Raw genomic sequence first — 16,142 nt, forward strand, 5'->3', positions numbered from 1 at the left:
CTTGGTAACATTTCTACAAAAGATTATGCAATCAAGCAATACATGTGGAATCATGGCTTGCATCACTCTCTTTGTGATGAGATGTTCATGACACTCTTTTATCCCTCAACGGTGATATAGTTTAGCTTTCACCCAAAACATTTTTCCCTGCTAGTGTCGCCTCGGGAAACATCCGATTGCAATACATAATAAAAACATTGAAGAGAGCATACAGATAGATGTCATGCACAAAGAGATACAATTTGATTCTGCTTTCATTACTGTATACAAAGCGTCTCGTGTCTCGGCCTAGGTCATACAAAAAGAATGATATGGAATATGGGTAAAAGGAAAGAAAAGAAAGTGGGGAAGTCTGGAAAAGGTAAATCAGTCCAAGGCAGGCTTGCAGTCAGTTCCCTGGTGTCCTACGACAAGCTAAAACCATCCGTGTACAAAAAAGACTTGACCTGAAAGAGAAAAAGGCTGTACAAAGCTTTGCATTTCTGGTACTTTCCATCATGCTCTGCATGATTCAATCACATTGCTCACATCTACATGAGTAACCAGAAAAGCAAGTATTTCATCGGATTCTACATGATTCGATCACTTCGCTCACAGCTTTATGAGTCTCTGGTGATATCATGTTTAATGTCAAGTGAAATGCCTGGAGAAAGCAAAATGTATAATTTATTAGAGAGAAATAATAGCCTACTTCTTTGTTTTCACTCTTGCATGTACATGTCACAGCGTGCTAGCTAGCTACAATGCAAGGAACGTAGTGATTATTTTACCAAAATGCTCCCTGATCCATTTTTTATATAATGCAATGCTTCTTTTCAAAAAAAAAATAAAAAAAAAGAATGTTGATGCAGGGAGGACATGGATTTCAAAGTTGCAACTAATCTCATGCCTTGATGTACCCTAAGACAAAAAAGAAAAGAACAAAACATACCACAAATCTCTCCAACACAGGAACAAGGATAGCCAGGTTGTGATTCGGGAGGCAATCAGCAATGGAATCATGTATGCTCTTGCTGTCATTGAACAAGGACAATTTGAGAAACATCGGACCAAAAAGCATGTGCAAGAACAAAAGGATGGAGCACACCAAACCTTTCAGTTGATAGGAATGCAAGTAGCAGTGCTGAATAAGCTTCAACAATCATCTTCTCTGCTTCCTTCTCTCCTTGTAATACAGCTGCCTCATCATTCTGTACAAATCCCAATAAAATTAAAAATTTGGAAACATAAATTACAATTCAATTTATTCAAATTGAATCTTACAGTATTAGGAAAATGAACAAGAATAAACATTCAATATTACTCTATTATTTGCATGCATCTCCACATACATGTGTAAACAAATTGCATTTAATAAAATTCCTAGAAATTAAGCAGGTTGCTCACCCAAGACACGATGTTTCCTTCTCCAGCTGCATCACCTGCACCTTGGTTGGCTAGAAAGATGGAGCACAGTAGTGGAATTACATCCTTGCGACTCTCATCTTCTGACCCTTCTGAGCTTGACAGCGAAATACTTGTTGCAGCAAGCCTTGATCTGCAATCGACTTTAACCATAAATTTTGGTAGGCAATAAACATCACAATTACTTTTTCCACCAGAAAATTATGAATATATAAAGAAACATGAACCATATGCCTCCAATACGATCAAAAGAAGGAAACCCTAATGAGCAGACTGCTACTTAATTGAGAGATCTAATCATCAAAAAGATATCCAAGTGGGGTTAAGCCAGTCCATAAAATGAAGGGCAATTGCTAAAATTTATCAAATGCAAATCTGAACAGAGATTATTGGAGTGTTCAAAATAAGAACATCTTCTCATCTAACATGAAAAATAAAGAATTGGAAATTTTACAGAAATTTGAATGTAATCAGTCAATAGCACAAGGAATCTAGGTAATACAAGGAGAAAGTTGGTTTGAGGAATTGTTGCTTAAATACAAGCACAAGTGACACTTCCAAAGGATGGTCAGAAAGCAACACCAATACAAGTTCAATCCAATACATGCAGTAGCCATGTAAAATCAAATTTTCAGAAATTGCTAGGATGTATAAATCTACTCGTATCATACTTACAAAGATAATAGTTAACATGAAGGAAAGCTTCAGCAGGTTTAAAGCAACACAGCAAGGATAATAAATCAAGTTTCAATAGGTTAAATTCATAATAGCAATAAAGAACAAAGAAGCATTTCACTGTGCCATCCACCAATTGCAAGTAAACAATTTATGCATTAGAGCAGTGATTATAGCGCAAGTAAAATTGACCTGTTATCCCCGTCCTTTTCTACCAAGTTCACAAGTAGGCCCAATATAGCAACAAGCAAATCCAACTCTTGATCAGTAAGATGAATATCATTCTGATTTTCGAGTGGAATGCTTGAACTGTCCTCTTGCATCTCACCAAAGAAAGATATAGATGAACTGAACAAAGGGAAGTGGCCGGCAATCAATGAAGACATGGTCTCCAGTCCTCCACAAGCAGCAATTTGTTGACAGCCAATAGGATTGTCATTTGTTAAATTCATTAGAACCTGCCAAGAAAATATTCTGACTACAAAGGCAAAAAAAGGGCATATGCAGCAACCTTCTCTTACTTCGACAGAAGAAAAGAAGGAATGGAACATGGAAGAAATTCCTCAAAATGGTTCAGAGGAATACCTTGATAGCAGTGAGAAGACAGTCTGCCAAAAGGCTGGAATGTTCTTCATCAGGAACATTGCAATAAGAGCTTTTCTGTGAATGACGATGTTCCCTGTTACTTGATTTGTGTAGGCCATTTCCACCATTACTTGATTCTTCCTGACTCATTAGCTTATATTGACACCCATTTTCAACTTCTCTAGGGGTTACCCTACCATTATGAGTTCGAGATATTTTTCGTTTCCCAGATAGCAAGTCCCACTTCGAGGGCTGAAAATCATCTTCATCAAATGCATAAGGATCTTGGCTATCATCTAACAAGTCACTGCAGGCATCTTTTGTACAATTAGTTTTTTCAACAAGACCAAATTTGGTCCTTGACCTATTACTGTCGTAACTCCTTAATGTCTCGCTACATGAACTGGGCATGGAAGGGACTCTCATCTTCAATTGACAAGTATTTTTCATAAATCGTGTGGCAGTTTCAGAACTGGAGGCAGAAAGACTCAACCGAGCAATGGAATTCTGAGATACATTTAAGCGTTTCCCAGAGGAGTTCCTCTCTTCATTGCAGCAATCTGTAGAAGAACTGATACAAATAACCTCATTGCTGTCTACTGCTAATACAATTAAAGATGCATCATTAGTAAGAGAGATAGAGAAAGAGGAGCAGCTGCCAAACAGAAACACTACATTGATATTAGGCTACCACACACCTCTGTCATCATCAATCAAGGCCAAATCAGAAGCATTATCACTCCTTTCAGAAAGAATACAATGGTTTCCATCAATGGAAGCAGCGGGACAACTCTTAAGCAGATGAAGACCTAAAAAACAATGCCATCAATCATCAGAAAACATGCCAGATAAAAGAACTCTAGTTAAGAACTGGAAACAGACAGAGCAAGAAAGCACTGTTACTGGATAGAATTTTTATGATGCTTATTATGATTTTAGTAAAAGATAGCTGATGCCCACGAGAATCTGAGTTCCCCCTCATTCCAAGCAGATGAGTCTGTATTAAAGAAGAAAATAATGAACATTAAAATCCAATAACTCACTTCAAATGGCATTTTATATCCCAATAACTAAGTAGAGGAAGAATAAACAGGAGAAGAATAACATAACAAAATCAACCTGATTATCGTTACTCAAAAATGTAGCATTTTCCATAATTTTCAAGCATTTCAAAAGCAGCACCAGGCTCAAGTGACGCATGTCATCTTTTGTATCCTGAATGGAAGATGAATTATGTTTTGTCCACCTCTGCAAATAAATTTGTGTTCAATAGTTACCATCTCCAAACAATCACTAATTAGAATGTCAAAGACAGAAATGGACTGAGAAGGCATGAATTTATTATCAGGGATGATGACTCAATTTAGAATAAGTAAATCACAAGAAGACTTCCATATACAAAACAGATGCATGTCATCTTTTGAATCCTGAATGGAAGGTGATTTATGTTCTGTCCACCTCTGCAAATAAATTTGTGTTCAATAGTTACCAACTCCAAACAATCATTCACTCTTTAGAATGTCAAAGACAGAAATGGATCGAGATAGGAATGAATTTATTATCAGGTATAATGACTCAATTTAGAATATGTAAATCACAAGAAGACTTCCATAAACAAAAGAAAGTTAATGTGCCACCACTGGTTTAGGATATGCTTTAGATCTTATAAGGTGAAAGTAAAACACAGGGAAATGCATGCATGCACACCACTAATCTTTGATTCTGGCGAGAACAGTGATGACTACACTCAGAACCATATAGAATTACATTCTAAGATGAAGAAATTAATAACAGAGCAGTGCTATAATGCTAAATGTCAGAACCAGAGATTAATAAGCAATGCTGAAAATTTTATCATGCATAAGATGAGAAAAGCATATGACAGATTTTTCCCACAATTGAATACATTAATTGAGCACAGATTTCCCAGTTGCAAACTGTTCCTCATTTCTCAAATGATTAACTAGAATAAGAGTTGCACTTAAACTTTAAAGCAACGTATAAGCTCTTGATTTTTTGTGAATTGCTGAAAGATGAAACAAACATACAAGCTCACACCTCTATAACAGAGTGACAGTTCATGGTGACCTCAAAGACAGCATCAAGTCCTCCATGCTCTCGTAACTTTTCCTTAAAGCCCCCCCCTGTCTTCCTTACCATGCCAGATGTATCTGAATGAATGCAACCCACACAGTGAAATAAATAAGCAATCAGAAAAGGAGAGAGAGAGAGTGTGTGCACGCATGCATGATCATGCATGCAAGGTTCTATTGCTTAGAGAAAGACTTGCACATATGGCACTGCATATACATATGATTATGGGTTTTGCTAACTTGTCTGTATTTGAGCAAGTTAGCATTGTGCCCATTTTTCTATGATAATACTATTACGAGTGCCTTTTATATTGAAATTAAAATGTGCGTAGAATTGTAATTTCATGGGGTGTTTCTTATTCCTTCTCCATCCTTGGTTTAGAAATTTTTGCAGTCAAAAGAAAGAAAATTAATTTCACTTCCCAATCACTTCCTTGTCTAGAACAAAGGAGCAAATCTCTCCCTAATAACAAGTGCTTGTTTCCCACTAGAGATTCCAAACTGTTTTAGTTTTCATTATGTTTCTTATTTCATGAATTCGTAGAGAGAGATTGAGATAAAAAGATTATCCAATGATCAAACAAAATGCTGCCGTCTAATGAATCATGCTTAAAAAGAATTGCTTGTTTCTTCCATAAAATGGAATCTGTTTATGTACAAGATGAGTAATTATCAAACACTGATAATGGGCTTCCAAAACCATTTTCTTTACCAAGACACTATCATCCAGATATGAAAGAGCCGCTGCATACAATTTTAATAGAATTTAGGTTTCAAACGAAAGGGATAAAGATTGGATAGATTAGCCAACTAGCTCACAAAAACACAAAAGCCTCAGCAACATTAATTTAAAACAGAGACATGTACTCCAGACAGAGAATTGGGCATTTCCACCGATCTGAGATTACATTTGTACCCTCAATTAATTTTTCAATACAAAATGCACTCAAGGGGTATTTTTGTTATGGAAAAATGGGCAGAATGCTAACTTGCTCTAGTTAAGATCATGCAAAACAATCACTAAGCATTTGAAAAATAGCATCCCAAATCCTCAACCAACTTATCATGCAATTCTTGAAAGCACGTTGCATGCACAATGGCCTGCATTCTTCTTGTTCCATGATAAAAAAAAAAATCATAAATTTCAATAGAAAATGTCCATATAGAATAATTAAGTTAAAGAAGTCTGTAATAAACAGCAATATGCAAAACTCGTTTGTGCCTAGATCATTTTTAACTCAAGTAATTAATAAATATCTAAAAACAAAACTACACCAGCATGTAATCAAACAAAAATAGACACCACTGAAACTTGCAAATAAAAATGCCAACGAAATTATAAAGACATGCTGTTCATTACATAATGGTGTATTTTAGATCTATTTCAAGAAGATAAGTCAGAAGAAAGAAGCAGAAGTAATGAAAAGCTAGTGTAAAAGCATTTGCATCAACAATATCAGCTTTATAATAAATGGTATCCAGGAATTTATTCATAGTTCCGATTAACAAAACCACTATTCATCCTTTGATAAAAATAAACCATAAGGAAACTAATAAATGGCAGGCTGCATATGGAAAGTATGCAACAGAAATGAAAAACTAACACTTCATTATCGACAGAATTGGAAGATATGATATCAAGCATACCTTCAAAAGATATCTTAGATAAACAAGCTTTCTCCATGGACAACAATGCAATCCATTTTGGAGTCAATTCTGGCCTCTCCGTTCTACTATCATCACCGGAATATGACTTCATGTCCTTGCAATTAACAAGAATTTCCTGAACTTTGGCAGCAATGGCAGTAGAGCTAGAATCTGCCAGCTTACTTGTATCTCGTAAGATGTCAGAATCCTTGCGTAATGCTAAAAGCTTACTGCCTATATTTCGAGTCTTATCTTCAGTGGCAGTAGAAATGATGGGTTTTAACAATTTAATAAGAAAACGAATGGAAGTTGGTGACTCTAAAATGTGTTCATCTTGACCCTGAAACAGTGAAATTAAAGCTGTCAAAACTATTCTGATGGGTGACAATATACATAGAGAAAATGAGTTCCAGCCTTGAAAATCAAATAAACAAACAAGAAATAACCAACTACAAGCAGCAGCATGTGATTTGAGAGCATTACAACATTTGAAAACTGAAACTGAAGAGTTGTGCTTGTACAAACATAGAACTCCATGTGAACTTAATTATCAGTAAGGTTACAGATTCTACTTGCTATTATTATGTCTCTCAAAATAACTGATGTCAATCATTGCCTTTTATCCATGCCCAGACAACTAAAGACAACACAACCATATCTAAGAACTCAGAGGGAGGTAATGCTGAATTCCCAATTGCCTTTGTATAGATTTCAGAGGTTCGTTTTGAGGTTTTCAACAAAACATGTACATGCACAAGAGAGTGCAGAAAGAAAAGGTATAAAACATAAAGAACTTACATCACTCGTCAAAACATAGAAGAGTGCAGCAGCAGCCAGATTGCTTGTTGAGTCATCAAAGCTGAGGCCCAGAATAGCATCAATTATTGTCTTGGCCATCCTGAAAGCACAAAACTTTAGAATTTTAACATGCAACAGAAATAAGACATGAAACTTGAGGCCGGTAAAATGAGAATAGTAAATACATGATAGCAGACCAACAAAGGAGTGATTTTGTGTGCATAAACATCTAACAGGAGAACCCAACATGCTGTTTTTCATTCACCAAATGGTATAGGGAGTAATAAGTAGAATTCATAACTTTCACTTCTCAGAGATCTTCCTACTTTGGGATATGCATACTGAACTCCCATATTAAATTTAATTTTAAAATATTCCGCTCATTCCTTGATTAGGTACTTCAAAGCTTAAACAGAAAACCCATAAACCAATACAAAAACCAACAAATTACATAAATTCCAAACGCATAGTAAAACAAAGTACCAAATTCGAAAACCAAAGCAAGATCACCCACGAAACAACCCATCTCTTTAATTTCAAGAACTTTAAACAGTCCAACAACTACACTCAAAATCAAACAGAACACTCTCCAAGAAGCCATAAGAAGATCAGGAATTTCAAAACTCAACAAGAAATTCTACAAAACACCCATTTAAAAGAAACAAAAAAATAATTCAAGAACTCACGATACCCTTTAAACTACACTAGAAAAATTCAAAACGAAGACTCGATAACCCATCAACCTAAAACAACTCTTTGAAATGCCAATAACCTCTCCCCATCAAAAACCTTCCAAAACAATCCAAACAATTTCTAACGCAATAACCCTCAATTCAGGCTTTCTAAATTCAAACCCAGCCTTTCAAGAACTCAAAAAGTCCCGACAATTTCTAAAGCAATAACCATCAATTCAATCTTTCTAAATTCAAATCCGCCTTTTTTTCTAAATTCAAGAACTCGCAGAATCCCCAAGACCATTTCAAAAATTCAAAAGCACGAAATAATTCCAAATTCAATCTTTAAACATCACAAAACAAAAAACAAAACAAAACCCACATACCCTTGAGCCCTCAAAAGCCGTCTCTGTTGTTGAGTCCCACAAATCCCTAACAAAGACAACAAACTAGCTCTCTTAATTCTCAAAGGCTGTCCTTTCTTTAACCCATCAAGTGCAAAATTAACCTCATCAACATGCTCCATCATTTCCCCAAATTCCTGAGCCTCCATTAACGTCGTCGAGCTAGTCAAAAAATTTGAATTCCCAATACCGTTTCTCTCAGATTTTGACTTACTACGCCTCGGCTTCTTCGATTTTCTTGGGACGACGCTGTTTGGGATGGGATTGTCGTCGAAATTGTAGGGATCGAGATCGAGAGAATAAGAGGTGGATTCTTGAGAAGAGAAAGGGAAGTTATGGCTGAAGAAATCTTGATTAGATGGGGTAGTTTCTTGAGAGAGAGAAAAGGAGTCGCTGAAGGAGTAATTATGGTCAGCTACGTCGTCGTCAAATGAATCTGAATAGGTTCTCGTTAGGCTTCCTCCGTCTCTGTTTCGCCGACCGTACGTTCTAACGATCATGCTTTTTTGAATTTCCCGTTAGCTTAACTCAGGTGAGGAGGGGGAGGGGGAGGGGGAGGGAGGAGAGTAAGTTTGGCATACAGATGGAAAGACGAGGGCTTTTTGGGGAAAAATTTTGAATTTCTCTTTCTTTCTGCTGGGGTTGCGAGCTCGAGAAACGAGAAAGGAGAGGGGGGTGAGGGCAATCAGACAGACGGAGAGAGGGCCGTTAGTTGATTATCCAGCAGCAAGATCTAGAAATATAGTCTATAGTTTAATGTTTGTTTTAGTCCCTAGAGATTCAGTGATGTTTCAATTTGAATCATGTAGTTTAATGTTTATTATTTCAAAAAGATCACAGCAGTACATTTGCGTGTGAGAACATAATCACGGCAAAGTTGTTCACGGGGACAAATGTGGATACAGAGACGGGGATATAAGTGTTTACGGTTCGGTTCAGTTTAAATTTTAAAAATAAATTGAATTAAATTTTAGTATTTTGGAGAAATATTAACCGAACCGGTCTGGTTCAGTTAAATCTGATTTTTTTCCAAAAAAAACTAGAAAACCTAACCCCTTCATATATGGGTTTTAACATCTTTCATTTCATAATCTCTTTCCCAATCTATATCTATATGTGATCATTGTATGACATCATAGAATTTGGTTTTAGGTGCCATATATTCATTTCCTCAAATAGGATTGATAGAAACCATAATTAAAAGGTACATAAAATTCACAGCTTGACTAACTTTTATCTGACTCAATCTGAACATGAATTTAGACATGAATTCAATCTGACAGATACAATGCAATAAATCAATTTCAATATGCATGTAATGCAATAAATCAATTTCAATATGCAAGATGCATAATCAAATTTGAACACCTTAAATTAAAAGTTTGTTCGCATTAGAAAAGTTAACATTAACAAGCGAATACATTAGCAATCAGTAATAAATTATCATAAACATCCAGTATAGTTTGAAGAAAAAAATACAGCAACAGCAGCATCCAAAAATTACAGCAACGGCAGCATAAGCATCCAAAAATTCCAGTAAGGATAATGCTATAAAAAAACACTAGCAAATTAGCAATATATTAAAGTTCAACGTTGAAAGAATTAAATTAAGTATGCAAAATGTTAAGGGGAATTAACAAGGTAAAGTAAATTAATTACCTAGAACAATTATATTCCAAGATTGCACCAAGCCACCAATACTACTTACAAACAATCAGTCGAGATTTTTAAACTTTCACCAAATTCTACAAAAACATAAATTAAAATGTTAGATTAAACATATGAATAAACAATATTATAAAATAACTATATTTAAATTTGTAAGAGAAATTACCTGACTCAATCATCTTAGAATTTTCAATATAATCCATAAAGGTTCTAATGTTGATTGGAATTGGTGCTAAACTCAACCAATTCTGACAACAAACAAGTGCTTGCACTGTTGAGGGAGATAAAAAGCTTCGAAATGGATCTAATATACAACCGCCAGTACTGAATGCTGCTTCAGAAACAACTGTAGATACTGGGATGGCTAACACGTGTTGTGTCACCTTAGAAAGAATCTTGTATTTTGTAGCATTACACCTCCACCAACCCAAAATATCTAATTTAAAATCATTAGGATCCTCATAATCATCACCCAAATGCCTCTCAACCTTCTTTTTTTTTTGACACCGCCTTCTTCCTCTAAATGTTTTTTGAATTGAGAAGCTAAGTCATCCAACATATCATCATTTACCATCGTTAAATCAACATTAACATTTTTATTTATACTAGTTCCAACACTAGAAACAACCTCAACATTCTCATCAACATTCATATAATGCTCAAACAACCTTAGGAAAGTATTTTTAACCTTAATTGTAAAATTTTCAGCCTTTTCAACATCATACAATCTTCCAAAACAAAATCTCATATACTTCAATTTGAAACGTGAATCTAACACAACAGCCACATACAACAAAAAGTTTTGTGTATCTTGATCCCTCCAATATTTTTTATACTTTGTCATCATATTCTTGGCCATTTCATTTACATTAACATCTTCACTTCTACAAAGTTGAGATATACTTGTGTGCATGGAAATCAATTCATGGAAGAAAGAATTAGATGTCACATACAACGAGCCAGAAAATTTCAATGTAACCATGTAAAATAGTTTCAAGAATTTGACAAAAGATCTAGCCTTTTCCCAATCTTTTAAAGTAGGAGGACCTAAGTTTTTCTGTTTCCCATTTGAATCAACCTCAAAGTAACTCAAATACCTAGGATCGGTTTCTTCTAACCTCATAAAAACCACATCAAATTTAGCAGTCGTATCTAGTATCATTTATGTAGAGTTCCATCTAGTTGCAACATCCAAGCAAACAGATTTTTTACTCTTAATTTTCAACCTCTCTGCACATTGGTTAAAAACAAGTTGTCTAGAAGGAGAAGATCTAACAAACCTTACTGCATTCCTAATTTTAACCACTGAATCATCAATATCTTTCAATCTCGCACATAAAATAAGATTAACAATATGTGCACAACATCTAACATGCATGAAGTCATTTGACAATATATTAGTTGCCCATCCAATTGTTACTCTTTTCAGATATTGCATTGTTTACAGTAACTGTTAAAATCTTATCAATTCCCTGTTCCAATAAACAACTCTCAATCGCTTGGCCAATTGTTTCACCTTTATAATTAGAAACTTAACAAAAGTTTAGAATTCTTTTATTTAAGTTCCAACCTTCATCAATCCAATGAGCAGTCAAACACATATAATTAATTTTTGGATTAATGTCCAAATATCAATTGTTAAACATAAACGTTGATCCTTAAGAGTTTTCTTTAATTTCTCCTTCTCAACTAAATAAATCTTCAAACAATCTCTCCAAATTGTCAAACGAGAAGAAACATCAAATCTAGATTGCATTACTTTACAAAATGATTTAAATCCTTGGTTTTCTATAAAGTTAAAAGGTAGCTCATCAAGTATAATCATTTTTCCAAGGGCTTTAACAGTAACCAAATTTCCCTCTCCATTATCACCCCCCTCTATTATAGGCTTAGGTTCTAAAACTAAAATTTTTTTGTTTTCGATCAATGACAAAAGGAAATTTTTTGCATACACCTAGATGACTCCATATGTTACTAGTCCCATTAAGTATAGTATGACATGCATAGTCTTTTCCACAATACTTATATGTTGCCCTAAGAGTTTTAGAATTACCATCTAGTTTTCTAAAGTGATCCCAATTTTGGGATGTTTTTCTTTTATTACATCTAGAAGGTAGATTACCTTCTTCAGTGTTGCTATTTGTACTAGAGGTAGTAACTGGAACTGGAATAGGCAAAGAATTTGATTCTGAATTTGAAGGATTTAACTCATTTGATGTAGGATCTTCCCCATTATCCATCTGAAATTAAGAAAACAACAACAACATCAATCAAGCAATTATTTGCAGCTATATAGATACATTTTGCAAATAGCCTATGATACATTTTGCAATACATACGGAAATAGCCTAAGATTGTCTTGCTTACTATTCTGCCAGTTAATGCAAAAGCAAGAAAAAAGCCTATGATACATTTTGCAATACATGCAGATGCAATACATACGAAAATAGCCTAAGATTGTCTTGCCAACTATTCTGCCATTTAATGCAAAAGCAAGAAAAAAGCCTGCATTGAAATTTATGCCTCATACGGAATATGCCTACATTTTGCAATAATTTATATATATTTTTTTATCAAATTCACAATCAAATTAATTAGAAGCAATATATACATATATTTTTTTTATCAACAGTAAACAAAACACTAATAATTTAGCATGAAATTAAAACGTATATTTACATTTGGAAAAGAAAATGCAATTTGTAATACACTAATACTATTAGGCTGCACAATAGAAGTCAGCTAATACTTGTTGCTAGAGAACAAGATAAAATCACCTTAAACTTAAACACTGCACTTCAATAACCCAAGCTCACAAATCTTAAATGATCTAAGATCCACGCCTGAAAAACAAAGAAACAAAAACAACACATTTTACACAATTCATAAAACCAAAAAACAAATAAATAGATCAACAAAACTCATTATCTAAATAAACATCAATAAAACAGAACAAAGATATGAATTTAAGCTTAAAATCACAGAGGTAGCAGTAAGGGCCCATTACAGTCTCTCAACAATTAATCTATATCGCTATGACAGAATTTCTAAAGTAATTAATCTATATCGCTTTTGTTGCTAATTAATCTATAGTCATTTAGTCATAGAAGCAACTAAAGCTTAACAACCCAGGATATTTATCACGTTATCCAGACTAAAGCAACAGTCAATAGATTATAAGTTTTTAGGTAACTAACTAAAGCAATACATACAGAATAAATTAAGTATGCAACAGATTATTTGAAATCTAAAGCAATATATACAAAATAAAAGAAGTATGCAATAAAAATTTACCTTGTTGTCGTTTCTCTAATGAAGACGGTTTGTGCAGAAGCAAAGAGAGAATAAAGATGGAATTAAAGCTGAAGCCTAAAAAATGGAGACAATTTATGGGAAAGATGAAGATGAAGATGGAATAGACTTAGAATAGAGTCAATAGACTTTCAAACCCACTAAACAAAGATGAAGATGGAATTTACCTTGTTGTCGTTGCTCAAATAAAGATGGTTTCTGGGAAAGGAAAATTAGAAATTAATTATCAAGGAAGATTGTGAATTTTCTCTGGGAAGCGGGAAGGAAGGAGACGACTTTGTGAGATGAGATGAGAATGAGATGTTAGGGAGGGAGGCCGATTAGGTTAAGTTAAGTATTTATACTCCATTTTTTTTTAATTCTTTAATGGGTCTGGTTCGGTTTGGCCAGATTTCTAGGTCAAAATCAAAACCGGTTTTCTCAGTTTTCTCGGTTAATCGTTTATTTTAAACACCCCTAGATAGGAATATGACATTAGGTGTCGTTTGGTAATGTGGTTGCACCCGAGGTGAAAGCAAGCTGCATGTTTTTGTGTTTGGTTATGTTTCAAATGCGGTTTTATTTTGGTAGGACCCATCAACACTTGTGGCCAAACTTGTGGTTAAAGAAAAGTTAAGTATGTCTTTGGTATTGTGGTGTAGGGTGTTTTTTTAAAATGTTTTTTGTTTGAAAATGCATTAAAGTAATTTATTTTTTAGATTTTTTTACTTTAACACATCAAAATTATTAAAAAACACTAAAAAAACATTAATTTAATGTTTTTTCAAGGTAAACATATTTTTAAAAATCACTTAAAAGTGGAAGTTACCGCATTCTCAAACGTGGACTAAATGCCTAGTCAAACAGTTTGAGCAAAGAAAGAAACTCAACCAAACAAAAAAGAGGAGACAAGAAAATGAGAAGTGGAAGAAAAAAGGCCTAACTAGTTATCATAGCACAATCAAGCCCAACAATGAACAACCTAGTCAAATTAGAATGACAAAAAAGAAAGCGAACGAAAGAGAGTCTAGCCAGGGCCTAATCAAACAATCCTAATTAGCCCACATGAGGAAGAAGAGAAAAGTAAGAAGAGAAAGGAAGAAAAGGAAAAAAAAAAAGGAAAATGGCAATCAAGTAACACCTAGACTAGGACCAACACTAACCAACCTAACAAGAGAGAAGGAAATAAAAGAAAGGAGAAAGGGAAGAGAAAGTCCCAGCTACACAGCACTTGGGCTTATCACTAAGCATCCCAACAAAAAAGGAAAGGAAGAAAAGAAAGAAAAAAATGAGAAAAAAAAGGAAAACCCTAACTAGGCAACACTTAAACCTAACACCGAATAACCCAATTAGAGTAAAAGGAAAGAAAAGAAAAGAAAAGAAGGAAGAAAAAAGGAAGAAGAGAAGGAAAAGAGATAAAATAAGGCCCAATTTAGCCCAATAATGTTATAAAGCCCATATGCTCTTTGTTTTTTCTTTAATCAAAACAATAGTTCTCATTTTTTTAATAGGTATGGCACCCCAAACGATATTTAGGCACATGCAACAACCCAACCAAATTCTTTATTATACAAGTTATCGATATGATATCCACTTGAATTTCTTGTCTTTCAAATTCTTTATGTGCTTACTTGAAAGCCTTGTTTCACAAGTTAACAAAATGAGCTTCTACATGAACAATTCATTATACAAACTAATTACATGATCATTCACAATAAACTCTATGATTACTCCTACTAGTATGTCTACACACCCTACTCCCCACAATTGAAATTCATGAGATTCATGTATAAAATACCAAGGTTCGCCATGTATTAAACACAACACACACCCTATATTTACAATCACTAAAAAACAATCTCTTACATTTTTTTTTCTTTTTTACATTACATTTATCTTTGAACTTTACTAACTTAGGTATCGGGGGGGTCCTCTATTCTTCAAAGAGACCTTGTTTTGTAAGAGTATGTAAATCACAACCAGCTCAACTTAAAAAAAAAATCAAGGCTCATCAAATAGTTGTGGAAAGGCCTAAAATCATTTGAAGTTTTTCTAACTGTTTCGGTGTTGTTTATATCTTTTTCATGTATTGTGAACAATATATTAATATTCAATATTTGTACGAAAATAGTTTTACATTGCCTACCCATTTTAAATATTAAATTATAATTGCAAAAATATTTATTTTTATTAATAAGAATGCCCAAATTCAATGGTCACTTTTAAGAAGAATAAGTATAAGATATATTGTTGCCCTATTGTTTTTTACCATTTAGTTATTTTAACTTTTGCATATGTTATAAGAAAATGAGAAAATTCTTAAAAACAATTATATAATATATGATATATGGTCAACAAGGGGTTTTTTTATCTTATTTATTTTTTTGAGTTTGAAACTCTAGATAGATATATAGTGAATTTTTTTTAAAAAAACAATAGAATGTATTTATTAAAAGAATGTGCATTTAAAATTATCTAAAAAACATAATTTATTATTAATTAATATAGATTTGTTTGAAAATACACTTAATGTTTAATAAAAAAAAATCAATTTGCAGATTTGATATTAGCTTTTATTAACTATCTAATGTCTAAAGACTATATTGAAACCGAAACTATTCTTATCCAACTAGAATTAGGGGCGGAACTAAACCATATCTTGGGCCACGACACCCTAAGATTTTATAAAATATTAATTTTTAGTCCTAAAAGTTGTAAGTCTTTTAAATATATCCTTGAAAAAGTCAATTATATAGTTGACTCTAGACTAGAGTGATGTTAAATAGAGCTTTTCATTGGATTTTATATCATTATTTCATCAACTAGTTGGTATGTGATTATTGGTATTAACTTGAATCATATAGAATTTAAAAGAAAAAAAAATTAATGCGATGAAATATAAC

General features: G+C 33.6%; 1 protein-coding gene across 3 annotated transcripts; it reads right to left on the minus strand.

Moving 5' to 3' along the window:
- Positions 1 to 221: 221 nt before the first annotated feature.
- LOC133703324 (wings apart-like protein 1) lies at positions 222 to 8,997 on the minus strand. 3 transcript variants are annotated; one of them, XM_062127793.1, is made up of 13 exons: positions 8,263 to 8,997; positions 7,203 to 7,302; positions 6,405 to 6,744; positions 4,723 to 4,835; positions 3,784 to 3,912; positions 3,568 to 3,661; positions 3,363 to 3,473; positions 2,665 to 3,224; positions 2,272 to 2,537; positions 1,387 to 1,537; positions 1,093 to 1,190; positions 932 to 1,013; positions 222 to 643 (listed from the first exon to the last, which is right to left on the minus strand). In XM_062127793.1, exons 1-13 carry the CDS (start codon positions 8,778 to 8,780, stop codon positions 560 to 562), a joined length of 2,646 nt encoding a protein of 881 aa, XP_061983777.1. In that variant the 5' UTR covers positions 8,781 to 8,997; the 3' UTR covers positions 222 to 559. The 3 variants fall into 3 exon arrangements, with proteins under 3 accessions (XP_061983777.1, XP_061983776.1, XP_061983775.1); XM_062127792.1 differs by having other exon boundaries at positions 2,665 to 3,263; XM_062127791.1 differs by having other exon boundaries at positions 2,665 to 3,266.
- Between the last annotated feature and the right edge of the window lie 7,145 nt (positions 8,998 to 16,142).

Source organism: Populus nigra, chromosome 9 (assembly GCF_951802175.1).
Source record: "Populus nigra chromosome 9, ddPopNigr1.1, whole genome shotgun sequence".
Lineage (NCBI taxonomy): Eukaryota > Viridiplantae > Streptophyta > Magnoliopsida > Malpighiales > Salicaceae > Populus > Populus nigra.

What these genes read in the sequence shown, in the direction of transcription:
- LOC133703324 (XM_062127791.1), bottom strand. Translation starts at nt 8,780, where the DNA reads ATGATCGTTAGAACGTACGGTCGGCGAAACAGAGACGGAGGAAGCCTA. An exon ending in CATCATAAAAATTCTATCCA is followed by an intron (nt 3,474 to 3,567) that starts GTAACAGTGCTT and finishes ATTGTTTTTTAG; the next exon opens with GTCTTCATCTGCTTAAGAGT. An exon ending in AAGGAAACATCGTGTCTTGG is followed by an intron (nt 1,191 to 1,386) that starts GTGAGCAACCTG and finishes GGATTTGTACAG; the next exon opens with AATGATGAGGCAGCTGTATT.